The 25,691-nt window shown below is 40.3% G+C and overlaps 2 protein-coding genes across 5 annotated transcripts in view; one reads left to right on the top strand and one right to left on the bottom strand.

The window, feature by feature from the left end:
• Positions 1–10,462, bottom strand: part of SORCS2 (sortilin related VPS10 domain containing receptor 2) — a 133,226-nt gene extending 122,764 nt beyond the window's left edge. For 3 of the 4 annotated variants that reach the window (XM_087961084.1, XM_087961085.1, XM_087961086.1), the window contains exons 1-2: positions 9,807–10,462; positions 4,609–4,676 (exon numbers count right to left, since the gene is read on the bottom strand). In XM_087961084.1, the coding sequence (XP_087817210.1) occupies positions 4,609–4,676; positions 9,807–10,052 (314 nt within the window). In that variant the 5' untranslated portion in view covers positions 10,053–10,462. Of the gene's footprint in view, positions 1–4,608; positions 4,677–9,508; positions 9,738–9,806 lie in introns of those variants that run through there. The other variant, XM_087961088.1, reaches the window with a different exon arrangement.
• A 6,708-nt stretch (positions 10,463–17,170) lies between these two features.
• On the top strand, positions 17,171–25,230 carry GRPEL1 (GrpE like 1, mitochondrial). The gene is made up of 4 exons (XM_026672554.2): positions 17,171–17,272; positions 18,770–18,935; positions 22,687–22,768; positions 23,547–25,230. Exons 1-4 carry the CDS (start codon positions 17,196–17,198, stop codon positions 23,891–23,893), a joined length of 672 nt encoding a protein of 223 aa, XP_026528339.1. The 5' UTR covers positions 17,171–17,195; the 3' UTR covers positions 23,894–25,230.
• Positions 25,231–25,691: the final 461 nt, after the last annotated feature.

Here is a 25,691-nt window from a genome sequence, read left to right as displayed (position 1 = left end):
GAATCTATATTTTGTGACAGTATGTTATGTGAATCTAGCCTTCTGAATTCATTGTGGTATTGAAAAGATCTTCAGAGACAGCATCAGTATTCCACAAGACTAGTTTTTTTTTCTTTGAGAAAGAGAACAAACCAATGTAAGATATTATAGTTCCATTAAAAAAGTAACAAATCAACAAAAAACCAGAAAAAATGCAAATATTAATTCAAGCAATTTTATTTTCATGTTTCATTTATATTTCATTTATTTTAATATCTCTGAGATTGGTAGAAACTCAAAAAGTTAAGATAATGGAACTGAAACTTCAATAGCATATGGATTGATGTCATCATTCAACCTCACCAAAACAAGAATCAACTGGATTATCGGGGTTGACAGACAAGCTACAAATATAAAGTTTTAGGAAAGTTTGTAAAGATTTTATTTTAAAGAAGGGAAGAATAAACTGGGTGGGAGATAATTTTATGGTCCATTATAGGGCTGGATCTAGTTAGTACTTGGATATCACGAGATAATTGCAGTGCTGTGGGTTAGAATGGGAAGTCAAACAGACATTCAAGAAGAAGACAATGGCAAAACTCTTCCAAATTCTTGGTAAGAAAACTATATGGAAATAGCTATATAATTTCCAGAAATTTTAATTAATAAAGTATTTATTAGTCACCCAATTCCAATGTATTCTGGAAAGCACACAAAACTAAACAAGACATTAAAAAACAGCTAAAATATTAAATCAACAATAACAAGCAAATAAAAAACTGAATTCTTGATGGATGATTCTACATCATTCTCGGGCTTAACGTGACAATAATTAAAACAACAAATGCAAGACAGTTGGTCTTGTGGTTAAGACACCAGGATAGATAGCTGGAGACTGTGAGTTCTATTCCGGCCTTAGCCATGAAAGCCAGCTAAGTGGCCTTGGACCAGTCATTCTCTCTCAGCCCAACTCACCTCACTGAGTTGTAATGGCAAAAATAGGAAGAAGAAAGTGTGTTGGATATTGTTCACCACTTGAGTTATTTATGAAAATAATAAAGTTGGGATATAAATTAAAAAATTAAATAAGTAATTGGCAGCCCAGACTAAAATTTTCTAATGATAAAACCCACAAAACAAAGCAGGGTTCATCAAACAAATAACAAACATTAGCCCCAGACCTGGGACCAAGCCAGGTTTTTGAAACTTTCTAAAATCCTAGGAGAGACAGTGCTGGTTTTATCTCGTGAAGACACGACAAACTGATCAAGACATGAGGAAATCTCCATCTCTCTCCATCAGTGGTGTGAACTATAACTTGATTTTCTCATAAAATTACTGTGTTTAAGTTATAAAATTCAGAAATATGAATAGAGGGATAATTTTGCACAAAATAACAGATTACCAAGAATTCAACTGCAACATACAAGACTTATTAAAATATATTATTTTAGTAACTACAGCAAAATTGAGTTTCAAAATGGAATTTAGAGCTTACATATTTCAGTAAAGTATTATGCTTGCTTTCCACTGTTATTTGTAATTCTGCAAAATCTTTAGATCTGCTGAGTCTCATGTACAATTAGGACAATCAGTTTCTAATTGAATTTCTACAGGAATAAATGGGCTGTTACGCACTTTATTATTTCTCTAGTCTTTTGAGACCTAGTCAGGTTAACAAGAGCAGACCAATATTTATCAATATTGACAAAAGTAAATAAGAGCACCTACAAGTACAGAACACACTGGATCCTCTTTCTTCTCTTGTGCCAAAGAAATAGGGCAAAATTTCTTTTCTCCTCAGTTCAAATAGTTATTAATCTTTCTATATTGCACTTAGAAACATTCTCCCTTGTTTTAAGGAACAAAGTTCAGGTTGAATAAAGGGTTTGAATATACAAATACCTTGTCTGAAATTTTTATTCATAATTCTAAAGCAAAATATTTTAAAATTTTCATTTTTCTAATTAAAAATGCATGAAAAAATAAAACTTGTTTCATTTTTCTCAGTTCTTTGAATTCCTGGTCAAAGTTTTTTCAGCTATGCAGAAATTTGAGCAAATAAGATATAAAATATAAAAGCAAAGTGCTCCATAATTTGGTTATTTATTTATTTTGGCACTTCCAGGTTAGTCTTGACTCCTGGTAACTGTTTGAATTAGTCTCTGTAGTTTTCTTGGCAATGTTTTTTAGAGATTGTTTCCCACTGCCTCCTTCCTAGGGCTGAAAGTAGCCCAAGGTCCTCAGGTTAACTTTATATTCAGGGCAAAATTAGAACTCAGTTTCTAGTCTGATGTCTTAACTACCATACAAACTATCTTGCATTATTATTTTAGTTACTGTCGCTCTAAGCCCAAGAATGACGTAGAATTCCCAGCAAGAATTCAGTTTATTCGCGTATACACAGACATTCTCACCCCAATAGATATGCCCTGGGAAATTCTATGGCTATACCAAGTCTCTTCTTCAGCTCCCAGCTGTGCTGCCTCTTCTTTCCCTCACTCCTTTCTGGATTGTGTTCCATCTTCCTGGGAAACTGCCACTTCATTGTGGTCCCTGTCACACCAGCTCCCCTCCCCTCCATCCCTCAAGGTTACCCATTAAAACTAATTTGCTCAGTTTTTATTTGACAGTTTTCATTGTAATATATAGTTCATTAAGAAGATGATATGTTATGTTGGAATTATCACACTACTCCTTTTTATTTTATATACAACAGCACTTGTATTTAGGCTACCACCTACCCAAATGCATATGTTGCTGAAAAAGAGGACTACTGGTTTAACTGAATATTTACATGTGAAGGCTGTTTCCTACACAACAATATATCTCAACAATTTTCTCAGCAGTTGGTCTCTGTTGGTGTTGACAGGATGGGAGGATCTGAATGAAGAAGAAGAGACTCAGGCTCAATCCTGACAAGACTGGAGATCTTCCGTCCTTGTTCATGGATAGGATTGGACTTCGATAGGATTGCACCACTCAAGACTGGTGTACAACCTAATGGTTGTAGTGGACTCACAACTCCTACTCAAAAAGCAGATGACACTTGTAGTCAAATGGTCTTTGTGCAAGCACATCTACTGCACCAGTTGTTCCCTTTCCTGGATTAGGAGCTAATTTAGAAAGATGCCTTAATCACCTCACAAATGAATTACTGTAATGCATTCTACATGAGGGTCCCTTGAAGACCATTTGGAAGCTCCTGCTGGTCAAGAACGCAGCAGTGAGGGCAGCACTGAACATCCTTCAAAATCTCCAAAAAAGATCAAAATTTGCCCCTACACATTTGGGGAGCTCTTGGGGGAATGCTGGCAAGTTGCATGTTGTATCTTGTGTTCTTTCATCCCCTTCTTCATTAGCACACAATCACGTACAAGCTTAAACATAAATAATGACACATATGCTTCAGGTACTTGGAGGTAAACAACCACACGTTCCTTGCCAGACTCTTACTTTGCTGCCCATCTAGCTTTCCAGTCCTATTTTCCACTAATGTTAGGGACAAGTCTTCTGAGCTGATAGATATTATTATTATTTCTTAGTAACATCCAATTCAGCACTGTTTCTCAAGTATTGCTAACTGAGAAGCTAATTAATTATATGCAGCCCACTTTAATGCATGCTTCAATGTTAAATTTCCTGGTTTAAGTATCATCTAGCCATGGATTTCTATTTCTGTGAGAAGGTTTGCACAGGTAGACAATTCCATCCAATTCTATTGTTCTGTGGTTAGTTTTATATCATTGGAAGGAGAGTAGAATATAGTAGAAATAAAACACATTTAACCTACCAGTCCTACAGATAATTATGCTCTTGTTTCCTCACACCTTTATTTTAAAAATGTACTATCTACCATTTATCCCTTGGTAAACATTTTTAGCACAAGGCAGCAGAAGCAAATCCTATTCTAATTCTGTGCTCAATGATGTCACAATTAAAATTAGAAACTCAGCATGTGGGCAAAGCTTTTTTATTCATTACAATGCTATAATAGACATAGAACACGGGAGTCCTGTCCTGACCTTATAGGTTTGCCTCCCCCTAATTTCTAATTTCCTGTATATTTTCATTGTAAAAATTGGGGGATTTTTAGCTGAAATCTTTATGCACATACTAATTTTACAGTAATCTGAATTAAGAGCAGTGAGATTGGGAGCAGAGATTGTATATTTAGAATTAATGCTTTTTTAATCTCTCTAGTTTAACAGCATTAAAACGACGTTCAAGGTTTTATTCACTTAATATTCATTTGAACTAAAACAAATTGAGACTGGAGCTAATGTGAATCGTGCTAATCATATAGTACACTAATTGTTTGACCAAGAGGGAGCAATCTGCAAATTCCAGAATCCCTTTCTTGCAGCTCCCGGATCTTCTATTATTACATTGCTGAGTGAGGCTACTAAAAATCAATGTAGTCATTTCCCTCCATGTTTTCCCACAATTTTGAAGTAAACATGAAGCAACATAATTTAAGAAAACAAACAAACAAGCCTCCAAAATAGAAGACATTGGCCTTAGCCATGTTTGTTCCTTTCACAGTAACAAAAAAAACCCAATATGTTCCAGCATTAAATTGTTTCTCTTTGATTTCTAGGAAAGCTAGAATATAAGCAACAAACATACCTCCACAAAGAACTCTCCAACACTTTGCCCATATCAGTGTGGTAATACTTGGTAAGGATCAGAATTACCTAAAACAAAACATGCAAAAAGAAAACTAAGCTACACATACTTAAATTATACATATTAACATGCAATAAAATAAACGAACGGATAACACTTAAATTCTAAGAAGTATTAAATTATCCATTGTTATCACTTCTTTTTAAAAAGTTGAGCATTGCTTCTTTGCCTTTTTGTGGTGAGAGAGGTATCAAAGGGGCTTACTGCCAAACAGACAAATCTAGGTTTGCATTGTAAACCAAGTATGTCTCAGAAAATCAGATTGATGCAGCTATTTCTTAGAATTATGAAATTAAATGGACTTATTCCTTGCAAAGTGTACATAGGTTTACAGTTTAAATTAACATATACAATACAGATCTTCTTAATGAACATTATAAGTAAACTATAATTAAACTTCTAGTCTTTAGATGCATTCTCACATAATGCTAAGGCATCATGCAGTTTATCTGTTTCTTATACTTGAACTCATCCCATAAATAAAATTGAGGGTTTTTTTTCTGGCAAAACATCCTTTGAATCCTTGGCTTAGAAATGTATGTTCACAATGTATGTTCTTATAATCGCTGAAGCAGAACCTATGGTTTGCTCTGAATTGTTTGTGTTCCTTATTCAAGTCACCTACCAAGGAAAAGAGGTGGGAGGCAAGGCAAGCTGCTCATACTGCTTACTTGTTCTCAATGAAGATTTTCCCTAAATTAGCTCTTTGGCTATGTTCTGCTTGGTAACAAATGTTACTTAATGCCTCCACCCTGTCTTTTAAGACTGGCTGCCTACCCTTTCAGCTCTACATCCAGCAGAATGAAAGAGATTTCAAAAGCAAGAGAAAGTAGGGGTCAAGCATATTTTGAGTTTCACAATACCTGGAAAACTGATAGATGTTGATTGTACAGAAAAACTTTCATTTTTTTTTCACTGCTCTTTTCCTCCAAGATAGTCTAGAGGTCTTCTGGAAACCAGATAAATATGTGCTCAAATCAGCTATTGTATTACACTGGGACTTTAGCAGGGTCATGCCACTTTTTTTTTTCCTAAGAGAACTTTAAGGATGAATATCTAGCTCACTACTGGAAGGCAATTGTCCTGTTGATCTGACCCTGAACTAGGTTTGTATTTTCTCTAATTATAGGCTTTGCTGTATTAATCATTATGGGTCCTTATTATTCAATTCCAAAGGAACTGAGGACATACATATTCCTTTTCCAAAATTAGTTCCTTTTCCAAAACAGCTCTTTTGGGTCATGCCTAATCAGGGTCTCATATATCACAGGTTCTAGTATCTCGATGAAAATTTAGTTCTACAACATAAATCTATAGTTTCTATTTTGTAACTGGCCAAATTTGATGCTTGATGGCACTTTTTCCTCCCAGGACTAAGATGTAGTTTATGAAACCATGCAGTAATTCCACAACTCTGTCTCATAATTGCCCATCACTCAGGAGAGTCAGCATATGAAATGCATATGAACTATCAGACAGATGCTTATTTTTAGTAGCACTCTGGTTAAATGTTTTAATCAGTGTTGCTGTTTAATTATATTACTGCAGAAAAGGAGAGTGAGGAAATTGAGTAGGGTGAAAGTGATAGATGACTGAAAACTGCAATTATCTTTAAATGAGTCCCAGAGGGAAGGAAGAGATTGGTGAAGTAGGACAGATGAAAGAAAAGATCATCCAGGTTCGTGATCGGGGGTGGGTTTTTACCGGTTCTGTCCACCTCTGTAGAACTGGTAGCTCTGAAGAGCAGCAGACATAGAACCGGTTCTATGTCTGCTGATGTTTTTGCTCACCCGCCCGGGCTCTTACCTGACCTTTATTTCCTGCTTTTTCAACTTCAGCTGCCGAACGAGCCACAGCTGCAGTTAAAAAAAACAAGAAAAGAGGGCTGTTTCAAAGGCTGCTTCTCGGCATGCAGCATGCTGATGCGCGGCTCACAGAGGGCAGGGAAGCTCATAAACCCCGAACCGGTAGTTAACCCTGTCGTATCCCACCCCTGTTGGTGATACTAGTTCCTGCCCTATACCCACAAGAGAACTGAACAGAAAAGGACTGAGGTCTTGGCTATAACAAAAATACCAACAAGGAATAATTCAAACCCCTACATGGGAAACTGCTTCAGAGAGCAATAGAGAAGTAACCATGAATGACACAAAGTAACAAAGATCAATCTTAGACGGTGGAATCTGGTTTGCAGGAAATCAAGGAGAGAAAGGAGAACAGAAGTGGAGATTTTCAATTGGCTCCTTCAGAAAAGAATTCATGGAGACCAGTGACATGGAGAAAGAAAAGAGTGGCAGGGAGAGAAGGAATACCATGGCTGCAGAAAGGAAGTGACCCAGAAACAGAGCTAGATTAATCAAACCTGGACTTGAACTTTTCAGATCACATGTTACAGATGCAGCTGAGAAGGGCTGAAATGTTCTTTTCTCGTGTTATGATTTCATTAGGTGATGCATGATAATACTGCATGGAGAGCAGGGAAAAGCTCCTGGAAAGACTTGGAGGAAGCTAGCTATGTGGCTGAAGGCAAAAGAAAGTATAGTAAGCATTAGGGTAGACACAGGGGTATCTGGTTAATACAATATGCTTGCTTGTATGCATCAGTGTAAACCAAAGAGTGGGGCTGAATGGAGCACGTGAAGATAGATGGGAACAAATTATTGTCTGTCTCTGGAGCTAAGGCAATCGGGACCCAAACTGGGATAGTGACAGGCAGGAGAAGTCACAACACATCACCCTGGCCATGTTTCTGCAGAAGAAGGGGATATCCCAGTTCTAGGGCTGCTTGTAAAGGACAGATTATAATCAGGTTGCATCCAACTCTGATATGATGGTGGGTGAAGATGCTGATCTGGTAGACATTACTAAGAGTTGGCTGGGCAGTGATGATCAGGAAATTGTCTACCTGGGCTTCAGTCTACAGCAACTGCAATGACAGTGCTGGGGAGGGCAAGTAACCACGGTGGTATACGAGACGTGTTCTTTTTTTACCTGCTCCCTACTGAGGGTAGGAACAGATAATTAGCCGTTTTAAGAATGGGGTGGAAGAAAATGTCATACAGAGGGAGAATGGGGAAAAGAGGCAGAGAGAGGAATTGCACATACACATTTCATTCCTCATAAGAGCACACGTTTCCTCTCAGGTTGACAGTCACATTTAAGATCCAATAAACAGGGCATGCTTTCAAAATACTGGTGGACCCAGGATAAAGTGTGGCTTAATTAAAACATATAGGTAGTCCTCGTCTTATGACATTCGTTCTAATTCAAAAAGAATTAAAAAATAAACAAAACAGCCAGAATTGACCCAATTTTAAAAGTTTCTAACACAACATTCAGAAGCTCTGTTTATAAGATTATAGAAATATGTCTTAGAAACTGAAAAATAATTTTCTTAAAGTTTCAATTATTTCATAAAATGAAATAAAATACTTTAAAAAAAAGAAAACAGACTACTTAGAAACTCTGGACTATATAAAGGTGATTAATATGGTTAATTTCCCCTTTGTACGTTAAGAAAATTGATTTAAAAGTTAAATTGTGCACAGTGACATAAATATATATGCATGATTGGTTTGCATTAACATATAATAAAGATTTTTTGTGGCAGATTTTTCTTAATTTTTCCTTTAAATTCTTTTAAATTTAAAACCATATTATTTAACCATATATTTTTAAATATCAAGAGAAGAATTCAGTTGCTATTTTAAAAAAGTAATAAACTATACCAGATATAAAGTAACTCATTGCAAAGATTATACTGAGTGTATGTTTGCTATTTGAGTTGCTTTATCAATCAGCACATTTAACCTCTTTTTGAAAAAAAATGAGTACCAATGCTCAATATATCTGCAGTTATGGAAATTACATTATCATTCCATCTTTATATAAAAGATGAACAATAGCCTTTAATTTTTATTTTAAATAAACAGCTGCTGTCTCCTTTTACATGATGATGTACAGTGATTCCACAAAATTTGAATGAATTAGTTGTGGTAGTTCCCCCCCCCCCCGCCAATCCTGCAAATCTTGTCTAAAATGTGTCATTAATCTGGAAAAGCACAAAAAATGAAATAACCAACACAGAATGCCTCCACATTATGAAATAATTGCCTCAATTTTAAGACACATTGTTTTTGGTAGATGGATATGAATTGGTATTGGCATTTATGGAGATTTTTAAACTCGGGTTTAACGATCAATACTCTTTCCTCCAAAATCATGTTCTTAAAAAACTATCATAAAATGAAATAGGATGGGAACTGAATTCTAATTTTCATGAGTAACAACACACCTCTCATCCAAATGGGATATCCTAGAGGATCTCAAAATGTGGTTCCATTCTTACATTGCCAAGAGAAAGCTTGTGTCTCTTTGTGTGCAAGCATGCACACACACATGTCCATTTGTAATCATCAAATTGGGGGGGGAGAGGGACAGGGACTGGAGGAGTCCCAATGTGGTCCTGTAATATGGAAATCTGGAACAAGCAAGATTTCTAAGTGTAAAAGGGGAAGAAGATTCCCTCCTTTCACAATCCTTAGAGTTACACTGGGAATACAAAATATCCAAGTTGAGAGAGATTTAAACGGCCAAATATACTTCCACTGACATCTGGAGATCATGAAATTGATATAAAAAAATGGGGTTCTTGTCTCTAACAGCGGGGGAAGGAGCAGAGGAAAGAAATCTCATTGTTTTTCTGGAGCCGGTGTTTGGAGCAGGCCCCGTCAGAGATATTAACTTATTCCAAGCGATTCGGAAGCAACGGCATTTGTACGGCTTAATGAGCCGAAGCACGCAAAACCCAAGAAAACGTGAGTCCCATTCGCCCGTTTACCGGTACACGTCAAGCTTTCTTTCCCCGGATTGGAAGCCTTGAGGTCTGTCTGACCAGTTGAGGATGGAGCGAGCTTTAGAGACGACGGGAAAAGCCTCCTCCAGGCTTCCGAAAGGCATCCTTAGAGGAGGGCCGAAGAGGGTCTTCCCTTCCCCACCCAAAGGTGGCACACGTCACTCCCCTCCCCTTCCCGCTGAAGGCGAGGGCGCCATCAGGACTCCGCTCTCCAAGCAGGAAAGCCCGCAGCTCGAGGGGCGATCCCAACTCGCAGGGCGAGCGGCGCCGACGAAGCACTTACGCTGCTATTGTCGCCCGTCCAATGCACCATCGCTTGGTTGTGAGCCGCGTCACCTTTTAGGACGAAAGAGGTGCTAAACAAGGAAGCCGCCTCCGGGGCTCCCGCGGCACGATCCCGCAGGCCCTCCTCCTCCTCCTCCCGCGGGCTGCTCCGTCTCTGGCGGTGCAGCCAGTCGTGGGGACGCGCCGCCCGGGAGGCGTCCAGCGCGAGCAGCAGGAGCAGCAGCGGCAGCGGCGTTAGCGGCATCCCGAAGCTCGAGGCTCCACTTTGCTAGAGAGCTGCTGGCGCCCCGCTCGGCCTCCGCTGCTGCACTGCCGCCGGGCAAAGACCGGAGTCTGGGAGATGAGCGAGCGCGGGGGAGGCTGAGCCCGAGATGGAGGGAGCGTCGCGATGTTGCGCTGCGTGGGAAACAACGTGTCTGAGCCTCCACGCCCAGTTCAGGAGCGGCGCTGCCCTCTGCCGGCGCTCCTTGGTGGCTTTGCTGGCTGCCGAAGAGCACCCCGGACGGCGGGCTTCATGTAGCAGACGAGACTGCGCAATTTCGCCGTGGGAGGAAAGCGTGGCCGAGCAGTGGTCAGCCCTTGGATAAGAACGTCTCGCTCACGCGGTCGGTTTGAAGACTTGGAGTGCCACCTTCTGAGGGAGCCCCGCGAGCAATCCAATCATCGAATAGCAAAGAATATCAAACGGCATTCTTCTGATGATAGGAAGGGGTTATGGTTTGAACTTGATGGATAAATTATCTCGTGAGGGATAATACAGGAAGGTTACTAGTTCTGGGAAAGATTCAGACTTGGACCTATTTAATTTGTACTGGGTTGTTCCTCAGAGCTCAGAATGTCATAAATGGCTTCCATCTGTAATTTCATCCTTTCAACAACCTTCTAAAGTAGGTTATGCTGGGAACAGGAGGATTTAGCAATTCAGTTTTCACTTTTGTTGTCAAGCCTGAAAAAAACAACAGCCCTGCAAGATCAAGATTTCATCATTCCGGCATTCAGTGTCATGCTGTAAAAAGAGGCAGCCCAGAATACTCACAGCAGAAGAACAAGTAGTAAATATGATGAAACCAAGATACCAATCAGAAAACAATCAACATTATGGCTGTTATGCACTTCTTTGGGTTAAAATACTGAACTCAAGAGCTAGATGACAACAATGAGGATTCATTACATTAATCTTAATTTTTCTTTCAGCAGTCTATTGCAATTGTCATCAATGCACCCTAAAACTCTAAGAATATGTTCCTGTGCAAGAAAAAATTAAAAAGAAAAGTGCTGTTTCATAACACAAGTGTAATCTACTACACTACAAGCTACTTCATTTATTTGTAAAGTTTTTAAATGTTCTAAGACCATACAAGTCCCATTCTGTGCATCGAAATAAGAATATAACAAAGCCAATGTACTACCATATAACACAATAATATTGCTTATATGAGATCTTATTGGGCTATAGCTGTTTTCAATCATGTTTTAAACATAATTTATTATTTATCCATATCATTGAATTACTACTGATAATTTTTGACAATATATAATAAAATTATCAGATATCAATTGTTTTTCCCTTTCCACAACTTTTATTTTCTTAATTATTTTACCGTCTTCAGATTTTTTCCCTATGCAATCAGTCTTTTAGAACTGCAATATCTACTCTTATCAATAGAATTAAACTACTGTCATTAATACATCACATTTGAACACAATTTATCAATTCAATTTTCTAGGTTTGCTTAACATATTAAACCATTAACCATCATTATATGCGAAGTTAATACAGGAAAGTCCTTAACTTAGGACTACAAATGAGTCCAAAATTTCTGTTGCTAGCAAGGCAGTTGTTAAGTGAATTGTATCTCATTTTATGACTTTTGTCAGTTAAGCAAATCACTGTAGTTGTTAAATGAATCACGTAGTTGTTAAGCAAATCTGTCTTTCCCCGTTGACTTGCTTGTTGGAAGCCAGCTAAGATTAGAAATAATAATCACGTGACCCTGGGACAAGGCAGCAGTTATAAATACATGCCAGTTAGCTCGTGCCCGGATTTTGATCATGTGACCATGAGGAGACTGCAAAAGTAGGTGTGAAAGTCACTTTTTTCAGTGTTGATGTAACTTTGAACAGTCACTAAACCAGGGATCTTCAAACTTGACAGCTTTAAGACTTGTGGACCTCAACTCCCAGAATTCCTCCTCCAGTCATGTTAACTCAGGAATTCTGGGAGTTGAAATCCACAGGTCTTAAACTTGCCAAGTTTGAAGACCCTTGCACTAAACAAAATAGTTGTGAGTCGAGAACGACCTGTATTGATTGCTAAACTAAAATGTGGTTCTTCCTGGTTCTGGTTTCTACCATTTTCTTTTATTATTTTTCTACTTCCTTAAAATAGTTTTGTTCCTAATTTGTATATTTATGCAAATATTTTTTCCAAATTTTAATGATTCTCCCCTTTTATTTCTGGACTATACCATTTTAAATGCATGCAGGTGGTTTTAGGGAGTAAAATTACTACCTGCATACTACTAAGACACTTGAGTGTTTGATACTTTGTAACTTTCAGTTGGGGAAAATATTGTATCATAGGGCAATACTTGGTCAACAAAGGTACATTAAATAAGGCCTAGCACCCTGATGGCGAACCTATGGAATGCGTACCAGAGGTGGCACGCAGAGCCCTCTCAGTGGGCATGCATGCCCTCGTCATCTGCTCTTCTGGTTTCTGGCATGCCAGCCAGCTGGTCTCTGTGAGTGCTGGAGCACTGGAAAATGGCCCAAAAATCACCCCCAAACCAGGCCATTTTGGGGCTGTTTTCAGGGCATTTTCGAGCCAAAAACAGCCTGAAAAATGGCCTGAAAATCGCCCAGAAAACGGTTTGAAAATGGCCCCCAAAACAGCCTGAAAACGGCCCCACAAACGGCCCCACAAACGGCCCCAAAATGGCCCCAAAACAGGCCATTTTTGGGCCAAAAACGGCCCTGAAAATGCCCCCCCCCATGGCCAAAAGTGGCCAAAAGACAGGCATGCATGCACCAGCCAGCTGGTCTTGAGTTTTCCGGCGCTCTGGCACACACACATGCACACACATTTCAGTTTGGGCACTTAGTGCCAAAAAGCTTCGCCATCACTGGCCTAGGACAACTTGCTGTGGCCAGCTCACTGCTTCCAGCTTGTCAGTGCCAAATCGCATATGCCAATTCACTGCCTCCAAGTCACCACAAAATCTACACAGCCAACTCGCTGTGGGGGACAACTCACTGTGGGTGGCTGGAGAAAGATTTAGGGGGATGAGTGAATGAGTGGCGGGGGGGGGCAGAGCACAGACCCAGTGGCCGGGGCTTCCGGTTTCCACCACCACCACCCCACTCCTGCTGCCAGCACATTGAACTCCAGATTGAAAAGGCTGGGAACAGTGGTGGCAGCGCAGTGGTGGTAGTCAGGGATGTCCCATTTTCACACAATCCCCGCTGCCACTGCCACTGCACCAAGCTCAAGGCTGAAAAGGCCAGGGATAGTGGTAGCATGTGGAGCAGGCAGCAGGGAAGCAGCGGAGGCCAGGGCCATCCCATTTTCATACACGCCCCGGCAGCCCCACTGCTGCTGAGCTTCAGGCCGAAGAGGTCGGGGATAATGGTGGGTGGAGTGGGAAAACAGCAACAGTTAGAGGGGCGTCCCAATTTCACACACACACCGCCACTGCCATCCCCAACCTCTTTGGCCTGGAGCTCCACACAGCAACAGCAACGGCAGCAGCAGTAGCGTGGTGTGTGCAAATGGGATGCCCCCCCAGGCATTCCCTCCTACCCACCCACTGCCACTGTCCCTGACCTCTTCAGTCTGGAGCTTGGCATAATGGCAGTGCCAGTGTGCAAATGGGACATCCCTGGCCGCTGCCGCCACTATCCCAGGCCTCTTTGGCCGGGAGCTCAGCGGCAGCAGCTGGGGGTGGGGTTGTGTGTGAAAATAAGAAGTCTCTGGCTGCCACTGTTGCTCTATGCTTTGTTCACCCTCTTGCTTGCCTGTCTGCTCGGCTCTGCCTCTGGCTGCCCGTGGTGAGTTGTCCTTGTGTAGTTGTCCTGTGGTGACTTGGCAGAAGTGACTTGGCCAAGGTGACTTGGCAGTGGCAAGCTGGTGGCAGTGAGCTGATCATACCAAGCTGGCCATAGTGAATTGCCCCATTCTGCCTCAAATGGGCTAATTTATGGAATGCTGGGATGCATGAAATTTGAAATTTGGGGATTTTTGTTGTTGCTGTGCTACTATTTAACATTGCTGCCACACTGCCATGGTCAGCTGTAGTCATGTGATCCTCATCTTCAACATTCCCGACAGTTTCCTAAAAGTCAATGGGGAACCTGGACGGGATGGTTATAATTGTTGGGGAAAAGTCAATGCAGAAATATTCCAGTCCCTCTGTGCTTGCACTGTGCTGACCACTCAGGTATTTACTTGCTCTACCTCTAGGCAGCTGACACTTACCTGCCTGCTGGAAAACGAAGGGAAGAATGAGTGAGGAACAGGGATAGAGGATGGGGGGAAGAAAGGGAGAATGGAAAGGATGGGAGGAAAGATGGAAAGAACAGGAAGGGAAGGAGGAAAAAAAGGAGATAGGAAGGATGGAACAGGAGGAAGAAATAAAGAGAGAGAAACAGATAGATTTCTATTGATTGCTTTAACCATTAGGAATTTTCTTAATTCTAGGTTGCTTCTCTCCTTGGTAAGTTTCCATCCATTGTTACTTGTCTTGCATTCTGGTGCTTTGGAAAATAGTTTGACACCCTCGTCTTTGTAGGAGCCCCTCAAATATTGGAACACTACTATCATGTCTCCCCAGTCCTTTTATTCATTAGACTAGACATACCCAATTTCTGTAACCATTCTTCATATGTTTTAGCTTCCAGCCTCTTAAACATTCTTGTAATCATTCTTGGTAAGCTCTGGCCTGGAAATCACCAGTTTACATGAGTTAGGATATTAACTGCCCTTGGGCCTTGCAAGTTCAGTAGGTTGAGTCAGGATCATGGCCAAACTAATCTAGAAGCCCCAGATAAGTTAAATAGTACAAGAATAAGTTAACTAGAACTACAAGATCTAGATCAGTGGTTGCCAACCGGTGGGCTGCAGCCCACTGGTGGTCCGTGAGAAAATTTTGGTGGTCTGCAGAGAAATGTCACCCCCCAGAGCAATTAATTCAGGCTGCGCAGGAACACAAGGCTGCACCGCCCACATGGCCCGTGGGAACCCTCCCGCCCACTCACTGCTTACCTGGCAAACTTGCCTGCTAAGTTGCTATTTTTCCTTTTTTTCCCCGACCATCAGCTGTTCTGCTGTGCCGGGAGATTTAGATTAGCTAGGAAGCAGGAAATGGTAGAATTTCTTGCTTTCTAGCTAGTTTTTAGATCTTTGGCTCTGCTTTTAAGCACAGCTGAACCTCCCTTAGGACTGAAGCTTCTATTATTCAGTGCAGACTCAGATAGCCAATGGCAGAAAGATCTCTGAATAAATCTGTGATTCTGTGATCAACTCAACCTGCCTGCCTGCTTTGCCTGGTTTTGGGTAAAAGTTGCTTTTTTATAAAAAAATTCAATATTTACATACATGGTGTGTCAAGAGTTAATTTTGTGAGTTTGCTTGCTAGCAAATTTTATGAATTTGCTTGCAAGCAAATTTTATGTGACAGACTCAGGTAGCCAATGGCAGAAAGATAGATCTCTGAATCTGTGATTCTGTGAGCAACTCAATCTGCCTGCCTGCTTTGCCTGATTGGGCCCCACCCAAGAACCAGTTGTTCAGAAATTTGAATCCCATCCCTGTCTGTGTGTGTGTGTGAGAGAGAGAGAGAGAGAGCAGGGGGAGAGAGGTTTCAATACAGGTATTCCTCAACTTACAACAGTTCATTTAATGACCGTTCAAAGTTACAATGGCACTGAAAAATGTGACTTAGGATCATTTTTCACACTAATGACCATTGCAGCATCCTCATGATCATGTGATCAGAATTCAGGTGCTTGGAAATTCATATTTCTGACCATGGCTGTGTCCCAGGGTCATGTGATCACCTTTTGGAACCTTCTGACAAACTCAATGGGGAATCCAGATTCACTTAACCAGGTTACTAACTGATCAACTGAGGTGATTCACTTAACAACTCTGGCAAAAAAAGTTGTAAAGTGAGGCAAAACTCACTTAACCTAAATGTTAAGCTCAACTGTGGTCATAAGCTGAGGACTACCTGTACTTCATTTGCTTGCTGACATCCACATTTAGGCATGACTTCTTTTATGAAGAAATGGAAGAAAACTTCAGGCTAACCTTGTCTTTTGGTTTGCAGGCAGGCCGATAAAAAGTGAAATTAGAAAGGTCTTCCAGCTGCATTGAATGGGGCATTTTCATCACTCCCTTCTAATTGATTGGGAGAGATTAAATTAGTGCAATAACGGATAAGAGAAGCTAAACCTTTTGCCAATCTGTTTTGTTTCGTTAAATATTTTAAAAAGTCAGGAAAGTGTAGCCACCTCAGGGATGACTGCCCCCATCCAATCGGAAATGACACCCTGGCATGGGATCAGTGAGCAAATCAGGTACCCAAAGTTCACCCCAGATGTCGCTATAGTTAATGTGTGCCACGTAAATTCAACCATGACTTAAGTTTAGTATCTGTTACAGCTTTTTCAGAAAAGTATTGCTAAGCTTGTCAGATACTGGCTAGATTTGCAGTACAGAGTAGCTAAAGACTAAAGAATTAGTCTTCATTTAATGAATTCGCGGGTTGTGATGGTTGTTTTAAGTCAAGAGTAGAAACCCGGGCAGACAGTTTGGTACAAGAGAGCCAGATTAAGCATGTTAGCTAAGGCAGCAGACTAAAAACCGAAGACTAAGATATTTTTAGTTCCGCTTTAGCGGCAAAGCCTGGGTGACCTTAGGTCAGCCCCCTCAACTCTTCGGGAAGAGGCGGCGGCAAATCGCTTCCGAACTCTTGCCAAGAAAACGGGAAGGATTAGAGCTGAGGTGGCCGCCAGGAGCCACGCGCATATACACTTGAAAAAGAAAGACACCCCAGGCCGCAGAAGCATCATCCTGTTCAATTTGATTTTGTATGTTGCGGGAGGACCGACATTTTCTTCTTCCTTCGCCGGGAAAGGGAACTGCTACGCAACCGCGACTCCGCCGGCAAAACGCTGACCGCTTCACCTCCTTAAAACGAAGCGCCCTCTTACGCTCTTACGCTGCACGGGACGACCGCGTGCTCTTCGTGGCACGTGGTTTCAAAGGTGCTCCTAATTGGCTAAGTGAGCCGCCAAGCACGACAGATACACCCTCTGATTTGTCGGGGGAGGGGGGAGGGTCAGTTTCCGTTGGAAGTTAAGCGGAAGGGACTCAGGGGCCAGCATGGCGGCGGTTGTGGTGTGCGGCGCGCGGCGGCTAGCGGGGCGAGCGGCTTTTCTCTTGTCAGGGACTTCGCGGCGGTAAGAGGGAGAAGATGGCGGCGGCGGTTCTCTTTTCCTGGCAGGGGAGCGCGGCCGGCAAACCTACCCAGTGTCTCTTTTCCAGCAGGGCCCCTCTCGCTCTTTACGAAGTGGGGGACAGCTTCCAACCAAATAAAAGAGCTGGGAGAGTGTTGTGCTGGGAGAGCCGGGAGGAACGGCGAGGGAGGTGGCCGGGTTTAGAAAGGCCTGACCTTTCTAAAGTGATGAGGAAACGTGGCTGTCGAGCTGGGCCGTCTTTTTCTGGCGAAGGTGGGAGGGATGAGGTGACCCTGTTTTTGCTTTTCGGATTTTCTCGGCGATGCTTCGAGGGAGAATATCTCTTGAAAGGTTTTTTTGAAAAGCTTGTGTGTATCAGGAAGCGGTCCTTGCTAAATCTCTTCAAAACTTAATTTAAAAACTCCAAAAGGCAAGCAAAAGGTAGTATTTTACCTTAGCGGGCAAGCCAGTCCTGTGAATTACTTTCACTCCTTTCAGTTTTATCTCATAATTTTACTGGCCAAAATAGGGGAAAAAATTTAAAAATAAAAATCCCGGACAGTATGTAAAGCAGGAAATTAAATAGTTTGCTGGTCATAGTGAAAGGACCAGAATGTTCATACCATATAATAATTGGTATCTGAGCTTTATTGACAAGTACTGCGGTAAATAAAATAAAGAACTCACTGAAAGAAGATGGAATCAGCCAAATATTGGATTGAAATAAAGGTTTTGATTTAAAAGCTTATTAACTTAAAACTAAATTAAAAGTTGCCAGATTTATATTTTAAGAATTAACTTCATGTTTGTTTTAGCATTATGTTAAAAGTATTACACCAAAAGCTAAAATCATTCTTCCCATTTTTTTTTTAATTTTTAAAAGCCTCCTAAAGTGGGTCACAATCACATTTTTAAAAAGGAAAGCTGGATAGTACCAATGAGAGACTGTAAGCAGCCTGGAATAATGTCTGCTTTTGCTAAATCAGGCATGGGATTTGAATAACGAAACAATTCAGCTCCCTGGGATGGATCTAGACTAACCTTTTGAAATAGAATGATGGGTTTTGGACTAGAATAAAAGCTTTTAGTTGGGATCTACAGTGGTTATGGTAAATTTATCATAGAAAAGTGCTTTATAGATGATGTGAAAACAGGTTTAATATCAGTAATGTTTAACCTTGCTTTAATAGTCAAATAAAGGACAACTAATAGTTTGCCACAAGAGGATACTTGTTGATTCGAAAAGCAAACCCTTCACCTGCAAGAAAAAGGCAATACGGGTGAAAGCACTAATTTTATTTTAATAAAGGATAAGTGACTTTCCAAAGAGACTTAGTTTGTATACAATTGGCAAAAAAAAACATTACTTAAGTGGTTTAGGGTCAGACTGTGTTACCAGTTTTTCTAATACAATTTTTTTTTCTTGCTCTAAAATATTCTGGATATCTGGATACATATTCTTAATTTTTTAGAATTTTACTGATTCCAATCTTGTTTTAGATCTACTCAACTGTTTTGCACAGTGACCCAGGAGAAAAGCACTGGACCAAATTTGGAAGAACAACAAAGCCAGAGTCACAATGAACAAAAACCTGATTCTTGCCCTGATGCAAATATATTAACAGAGGAAAAGACTAAACTGGAACAGCAATTAAAGGAAATAACTGTAAGAATCTTAAATTATTTATTGTAAGGAAAACAAAATTTTTGTAGCCTAGAGGAACTGAACTACTTGTCACATGGTGTGTTCATTTTTATAAAGCTAAAAGTGGGCATTTGCCAACCAGCAATGGTTGCTTAACAAAAGATAAACTGGTGATATTACTCTCTACCTCTATTGCCTTCAATATCATCTTGATCTACTTTGGGGCAGATGAACAGATTTCCAAATGTCAATCTGCAATCTCACAGGTTTTTTTTAATGAAAAATTGCCTGTGAGGACCTTGAAAATAGGGTCTCCTGCTTAAGCAGGGGGTTGGATTAGAATATTTCCAAAGTCCCTTTCAGTTCTCTTATTTTGTAATGTTGAAATAAGGATGACACTGAAGGTTGACACTGGGATTATGCCTGCTTTCTTTGTTTCTAAACTAAAATACTAAAAATCAGATGTGATGGAGATGTATATGTATAGTCGGCCTTCTTTCTGCTCCTAATTTTACTGACTTGTAGAAATGTACAGGTAATCCTTGCTTAAGACCATAATTGAGCCTAGCAGTTACAATCATAAATCATGATGGTCATAAAGTGTGAGTTTGTGGTGGTTAAGTGAACATCATGGTGGTTAAGCAAATCCATTGTTTACTATGGATGGTTTTCTATCTGGGATGGTCCTCTTCCACTGAATGTGCAGCTTTGGGAGGAACACACATGGAGTTGTGATAAAGGAACGGGATACTTGCCTAGCCAGCCAGATCAACCCTGGCAATCGATAGGGTGGCAGATGTTGCAGCCAGATGGCCCTCACACCCACTATGTCAGTTTTGCTGGGAACCAGCAATAAATGCCAGTTCTCAACAGAAATGTCATAATTTGCAGTCATGTGACCAAGGAACACTGCAAATGTAATTGTGAGTCAGTTGCTGAGTGCCCAAAATACAGTCCTTTGATTGCAGGGGGAATGGCCATTAGAACTAAGTACCTTTTGGGGAAACCATTGTAAGTTCAAATATTACTAAGTGACCAGGTGTAAGTTTAGAACTACCTATAAATTTATTTTTCTTTTGGTGGTATATCAAAGTTTCATCCAAAATATAAACATTGGTTTTTATGATAAGTTAGGACTGTTAATGAAGAATCTGAGTTCTGGAAGACAATGCCTTACACATAGCCCTCAACATCACCACAATTGGGAACGCAACTTCTTCAAATTATGGTTAACTGAGGACTGCCTGTATCTGCAGTTAGGGTGAGATTTTATACAGATAGTGCTCAGCTGTCGGCAATTTATTCAGCAATTGAAGTTACCATGATTTTGAATGAATTGTGGTTATGACTGGTTCTCAGAGTTCCAGCCATTCCACCCCCCCCCCCAGAGTCATGTGATCACAATCAGAACCTATGGCAGCTGGCTGACACAATCAGTTGTGTCCATTTTGCTGTTTGCAATCTTTCCTAAGAAAATAATGGGGAAGTTGACAGGGAACATCACAAGTCACTCAAATAAGTCCTCCACCAACCTTTCTGTGCTTGGAATACACTGACCACCTATGCGTTCCTTCACAACCTCCCCAACTGTACCACACTTCTTGTGTGTATTTTTTCTCCAATCCTTGCTACAGTTCCCTTTCACCCTCCCAGACTTGCATTGTGTCTTTCTCACAAATTCCCCAAACCACACTGCACCTTTCTCATATCATCCCTTTGCACTCTCCCCAACATTCACACCTCCCCTTACCCTCATGCACCCACTAGACCAGGGGTCCCCAACCACCGGTCCGCGGACCGGTACTGGTCCAGCGGAACAAGTCCTACCGGGCGCTGGCTTGCTGGCGCCGCCATCTTTTTGATGAAAAGTGCTTCCGTGAGCTTTTCTGGGTAGAAAGCTCACCGGAGCACGCGTTTTCATCAAAAAAGATGCGCTTAGCTCGGTGAGCTTTTCCGGGTAGAAAGCCATTTCTATCCGGAAAAGCTCACCGAGCGCTAGCGCCGCCATCTTTTGATGAAAAAGTGCTTCCGGTGAGGTCACCGAAGCACTTTTTCATCAAAAAGATGGCGGCGCCCAGCTGATGCCAGTACCGGGCGCGGCGCCCAGCTGATGCCGGCACCGGGCAGCGCGTAAAAAGGTTGGGGATCACTGCACTAGACCATTGGTCGCCAACCAGTGGGCCAGGGACCACTGGTGGTCCACGAGAAAATTTTGGTGGTCCGCGGGGAAATGTCACCCCCAAAAGCAATTAATCTAGGCTGCGTGGGAACACTAGGCTATGCCACCCACATGGCCCGCAGGAACACAAAGCTTGCGTCACTTGCATTGTGAACAAGAGGTAGTGATGGGTGGGGGGGGGAAGGGCAGAGGGGTGCAACTTGCCCCATGCGACTCGCCTGGCCACCAGGCTGCTGCTTTCTTCTACTTTTGGCTGCATGCAAGGAAAGCAGCAAAAGTCTTTCTTTCTCTCCCTCAAGCTCTGCCAGAAATGAGTCTTTGGGACCCTGCAAGGCATCCTGCTCCAAGAGGCTGCACCAGCGCGACAAGTCTCATAAAGACTTATTTCTGGCGGAGTTTGGGGGAGAGAAAGAAAAATTTCTGCTGCTTTCCTTGCATGAAGCCAAAAGTCTCTCTCTCTCTCTTCCCACCCCCTTGAGAATGGAGCTGGAGACGGTATCCTGTGATCTCAAATAAAGAATGATTGATTGGTAGGAAAATGGGGTGGGGAATTTTCCCAGGGTTTCTGCTGCTCTTTGCAGAGACCCTGGGAAAACGTCAGCAAGCCACCATCAGTCAAAGTTCATATTAGTAGTCCGCAGGATTTAAAATTATGAGTTTGGTGATCCCTGAGGTCCAAAAGGTTGACGACCCCTGCACTACACTCTTGATACCATCCACAACCCACACCTTCATGCACGCTCCCTGACCCTCACCTTCTCCCTGAGCCTTGCCTTGCTTCCCTTGCATCCCCTTACCTACATCCCTAGGCGCACCCTTGCTGTGTGCCTCCCCTATAATCCTTTGTATCCTTCTCCACCTGGCAGCAGCCGCTTAACTGCTTACAAGCTGCCTGGGAGTTTGCAACTTCCTGCCAGCTCTCTGCTGACTTGGTTGTGGGAAGCTGGCAAGATGTTGCCTCATCTAACAATCGTGGGATTTGTTTTAACCTCAGCAAGTCTGAATGTAGGAATTGCAAGAATTCCAGTTGCAGTTGCCAACATAAATTGAGGATTACCTATATTATGTGAAGTGATGATGAATGAGTTGAATGAATATTAAATCAAATCAATCATAAACTCATAGATCAACCATAAAGTCAAAATTGGCCATAAACTATAACTTGGTGTGTGCAAAACAAAGCAACAGATTATTCTGTGCAATATAAGAAGCGATTTATTATGTCTTTCCCACGCGAATCCCATATTTAACATACAAATTGCTAGAGTAGTAGTTTTATATTTTAGCCAGGTGTGACCAGTATACCTCATAAGCAGTATTCACACATCCTAAATCATAACAAAGCATTAATGAGAGTGGATTAATGAGAATGTATGCATGCTTCTAATTAATTAACCAGGATTGAAAGTTTAGCATGTCATCTGAACTTATAGTAAGACGTATTTGGGACTTTCAAAATAATCAGAATAAAATATAATTAAAAACCACACTGACAACTTAAATGAATATAAATGAGGATAGTATGATCAAGGAGTGCTATAATTTGTCTCTTATATTTCATCTTGTGTTACTACACTTCTTTTTCTGTTTTAGGATAAATACAAACGTGCTCTGGCAGATGCAGAAAATCTGCGGCAGAGAACTCAGAAATTGGTAGAAGAAGCAAAGTTATATGGTACATACATACACATTTTGCTTATTGGGATTAGAATGCAGATGCTAGCCCAAACATTTTAAATCATACAGATTTTGACTAGATTTTGAATGCTCTTGGCTCAATGTGTGAAATCATTTATTGTAAATTGTTAATCATGGTCCATGGTTTTGTACAAGCAAACCAATTATAGTTATAAATTATACCATATTTACTAGTGGTTTTTTTTTAATTCATGCAGTGGTCATTAATTAAAACTATCTATTTAGTTTTCTTCTGGGACCTTTATCAATGCTTGATTTTCTTTTGTTTGGGCTTTGTAACAATGGGAAACAAAAAGATGTGAGAGCTGGATTCTTTATTTGAAAAAAAAAAAAAGGAAATAATTTATGAGATGACAAACTGCATTTGCCGAATATCCTGTAGCAAACATCACACCTGATATTCTAGAGAGGCAAAAACAGAGTGCAGCTATTTTACCATATAGAAGCTCTATTATAATTTGGAGCTAATAGTGAGTTTGGAAAGACTTAAATGATTGGTAATGTTCTCATAAATATAATACCCATTGATTGGATCTATATTTACTGTAGTTCCATTGAAACGAAGGTGCTTAAATTAGTTTTGATAAACTTGTTCTGATGTGCAACATGATCATGATTCATTCTGGATCTAGCTGCTTCTCAGCTTCAATTTATTATAGTAAAATATAGTAAAAATGCATTTTCAAATGCCATTTTTGCATGTGATTGAAAAATTAATCTATTGACTATAAATTTACTATGGTTTTGCACTTTAGGAATTCAAAGTTTCTGCAAGGACTTACTGGAAGTTGCTGATGTTTTGGAAAAAGCAACCGAGTCTGTTCCCAAAGAAGAACTAAAAGATGAAAACCCCCATTTGAAAAATCTTTATGAAGGTCTTGCTATGACTGAAGTTCAAATACAGAAAGTGTTCAAAAAACATGGATTGGTGAAATTGAATCCTCTTGGAGCCAAATTTGATCCTTATGAACATGAAGCATTATTTCACGTCCCCACAGAAGGGAAAGAACCGGGCACTGTAGCTTTAGTATCAAAGGTTGGCTATAAATTGCACAGCCGTACTTTAAGGCCTGCATTGGTAGCTGTTGTGAAAGAACAATAGCAATCTGATCTGAAAGAATTAATAAGCATTGCATAGATAATTAGTTAGATTATATTCATTATATTGAGGTGATTCACCAAAGGAGGTGGGATACAGAGGAAAATGATGGATGATAAAGCAACGTGAAAAATGTTTTTAAATGAATGTATATAATGTGGAGAGAATGCAAATTACTAACATAAATTACAACATCAAATTATACATAGTACCTTTTCATTAATGTAAGTCCTCAAGGATAACCTATCTAATCGAGCAACCAGAAGAATGCCATATTGGTTATTTCCACATTGAACTCTTTTGAGCATTTTTTTTTTGTCATGTTGTTTATGCTTCTGTTCGAGCCCTATCCTTAAGCTGAGATGGAGCTTTGATGGAACAAAGAAGATGGCAAAATATACATGCACAATCAATAATGGTGTCCTATGTGTGCAGATAACTGGAAACCATTCCTTGTTGGTGCCACTTAGCATTTCATAAATGCTTTAATTCATATAAAGATGTCTTAAAATAGTATGATGCTAATGGAATATGCAATTACTCTAAATACTGTTAACTGCTTGCAGTTGAGGGTTGTTTTGCATCACTAAGAAGACACTATTGGAAAGAAGCAAAATGAACAGGTGTAGATGACTGACATGCAGCTAAATATGAATGCCTTTAACATTGACTTGCTGGAGAGGGTCAGCTTTCATATTAGATTTCACTATTCCTGCAAGAGCACAGCAATCTTTTCTTTTGTCCTTTGTCTTTCATGTCATTTTGACATGAAAGCAATCTTGTTCCTCAGTTTTCTTCCCAATGCTGTTGATACTTCCCAATGAAGTTACTATGCCCCATCTCTTCTATTTTTCCTGAAGAGTCAGAAATAGAAAATGGACATTTCTTTGTATGAAGGGGCTGTACATAAGAAGTATTTGGTATATGCAGAGTGGGATCGATAATTTTTAACTGTAGTATCTTATCTTGCATTTAATTTTGACAATGACAATAATGAAAGTTCATTATTATAGTTGATATATTCGTATAAATTGGAATGAGAGATCACATATGATAAAAATCACACAAAATGAGGTTTAGTCAGAAGGCTGAAGAGGTTCTTGCTACAGGAACAGTGATATTTGTACTTCTGTTACTTCATTAGTAAGAAAGTGTTAAATGGAACTGTAATTTGTGACTTTTGTATTCATTGGTGTATGCCATTTTTCCCTGGCTATTGTCATAAAATGGAAGCACCAGAAAATGAAAACATATTTTAATGTTAGAATATTTAGTATATTGTTTTATGATAATCTTGGAAGATTTTTGTTATTTTTTTTAGATTAAATTGTGCCTGCATACATTATGTTGCCTGCCCCTACGTGTGCAAAAAGCTATTTGTGGAAGATACGTAAGATTTGCAGAACGATATAGATCTATCCTTATTGACTGCAAGTATATTTTAGTATTATCCTTCTTCTGAATTGTGTACTAAATTGGCATGTGTTAGCAGGAAAAAAAAAGACATATGCAAGGAAGAGTGAGGAAAAAAGTAATCCTGGAAGCTGTTACTTGTAGTGAAGGTGCTAGAAATTCTAATGGAAAGCATATTCAGTTATGTATCTGCCATATTCACTTTAAAAATGTATGTGGATAGTATGCATTCAGATTTGCAGAAAGATGCTGTGTTTAAATTATAGTAATTTTGTTGGCTTCTGTTCATTTAGGGATTCACAGATACATACAATTTATTCTGAATTTTTCCATGCAGCCACATATTCTGATTTCTAAGATTGAGAATACAAGAAACTTTAATGTTGTA

The sequence above is a fragment of the Notechis scutatus genome, chromosome 3 (assembly GCF_049901735.1).
Source record: "Notechis scutatus isolate UNSWTSFEM ecotype Mainland chromosome 3, rNotScu1.2, whole genome shotgun sequence".
Classification (NCBI taxonomy): Eukaryota; Metazoa; Chordata; class Lepidosauria; order Squamata; family Elapidae; genus Notechis; species Notechis scutatus.
The sequence above is the reverse complement of the archived record's forward strand: the minus strand, read 5'-3'. Positions and strand labels throughout refer to the sequence as shown.

What these genes read in the sequence shown, in the direction of transcription:
- GRPEL1 (XM_026672554.2), top strand. Translation starts at nt 17,196, where the DNA reads ATGGCGGCGGTTGTGGTGTGCGGCGCGCGGCGGCTAGCGGGGCGAGCG. An exon ending in TTGTCAGGGACTTCGCGGCG is followed by an intron (nt 17,273 to 18,769) that starts GTAAGAGGGAGA and finishes ATCTTGTTTTAG; the next exon opens with ATCTACTCAACTGTTTTGCA. An exon ending in AGCAATTAAAGGAAATAACT is followed by an intron (nt 18,936 to 22,686) that starts GTAAGAATCTTA and finishes TTTCTGTTTTAG; the next exon opens with GATAAATACAAACGTGCTCT.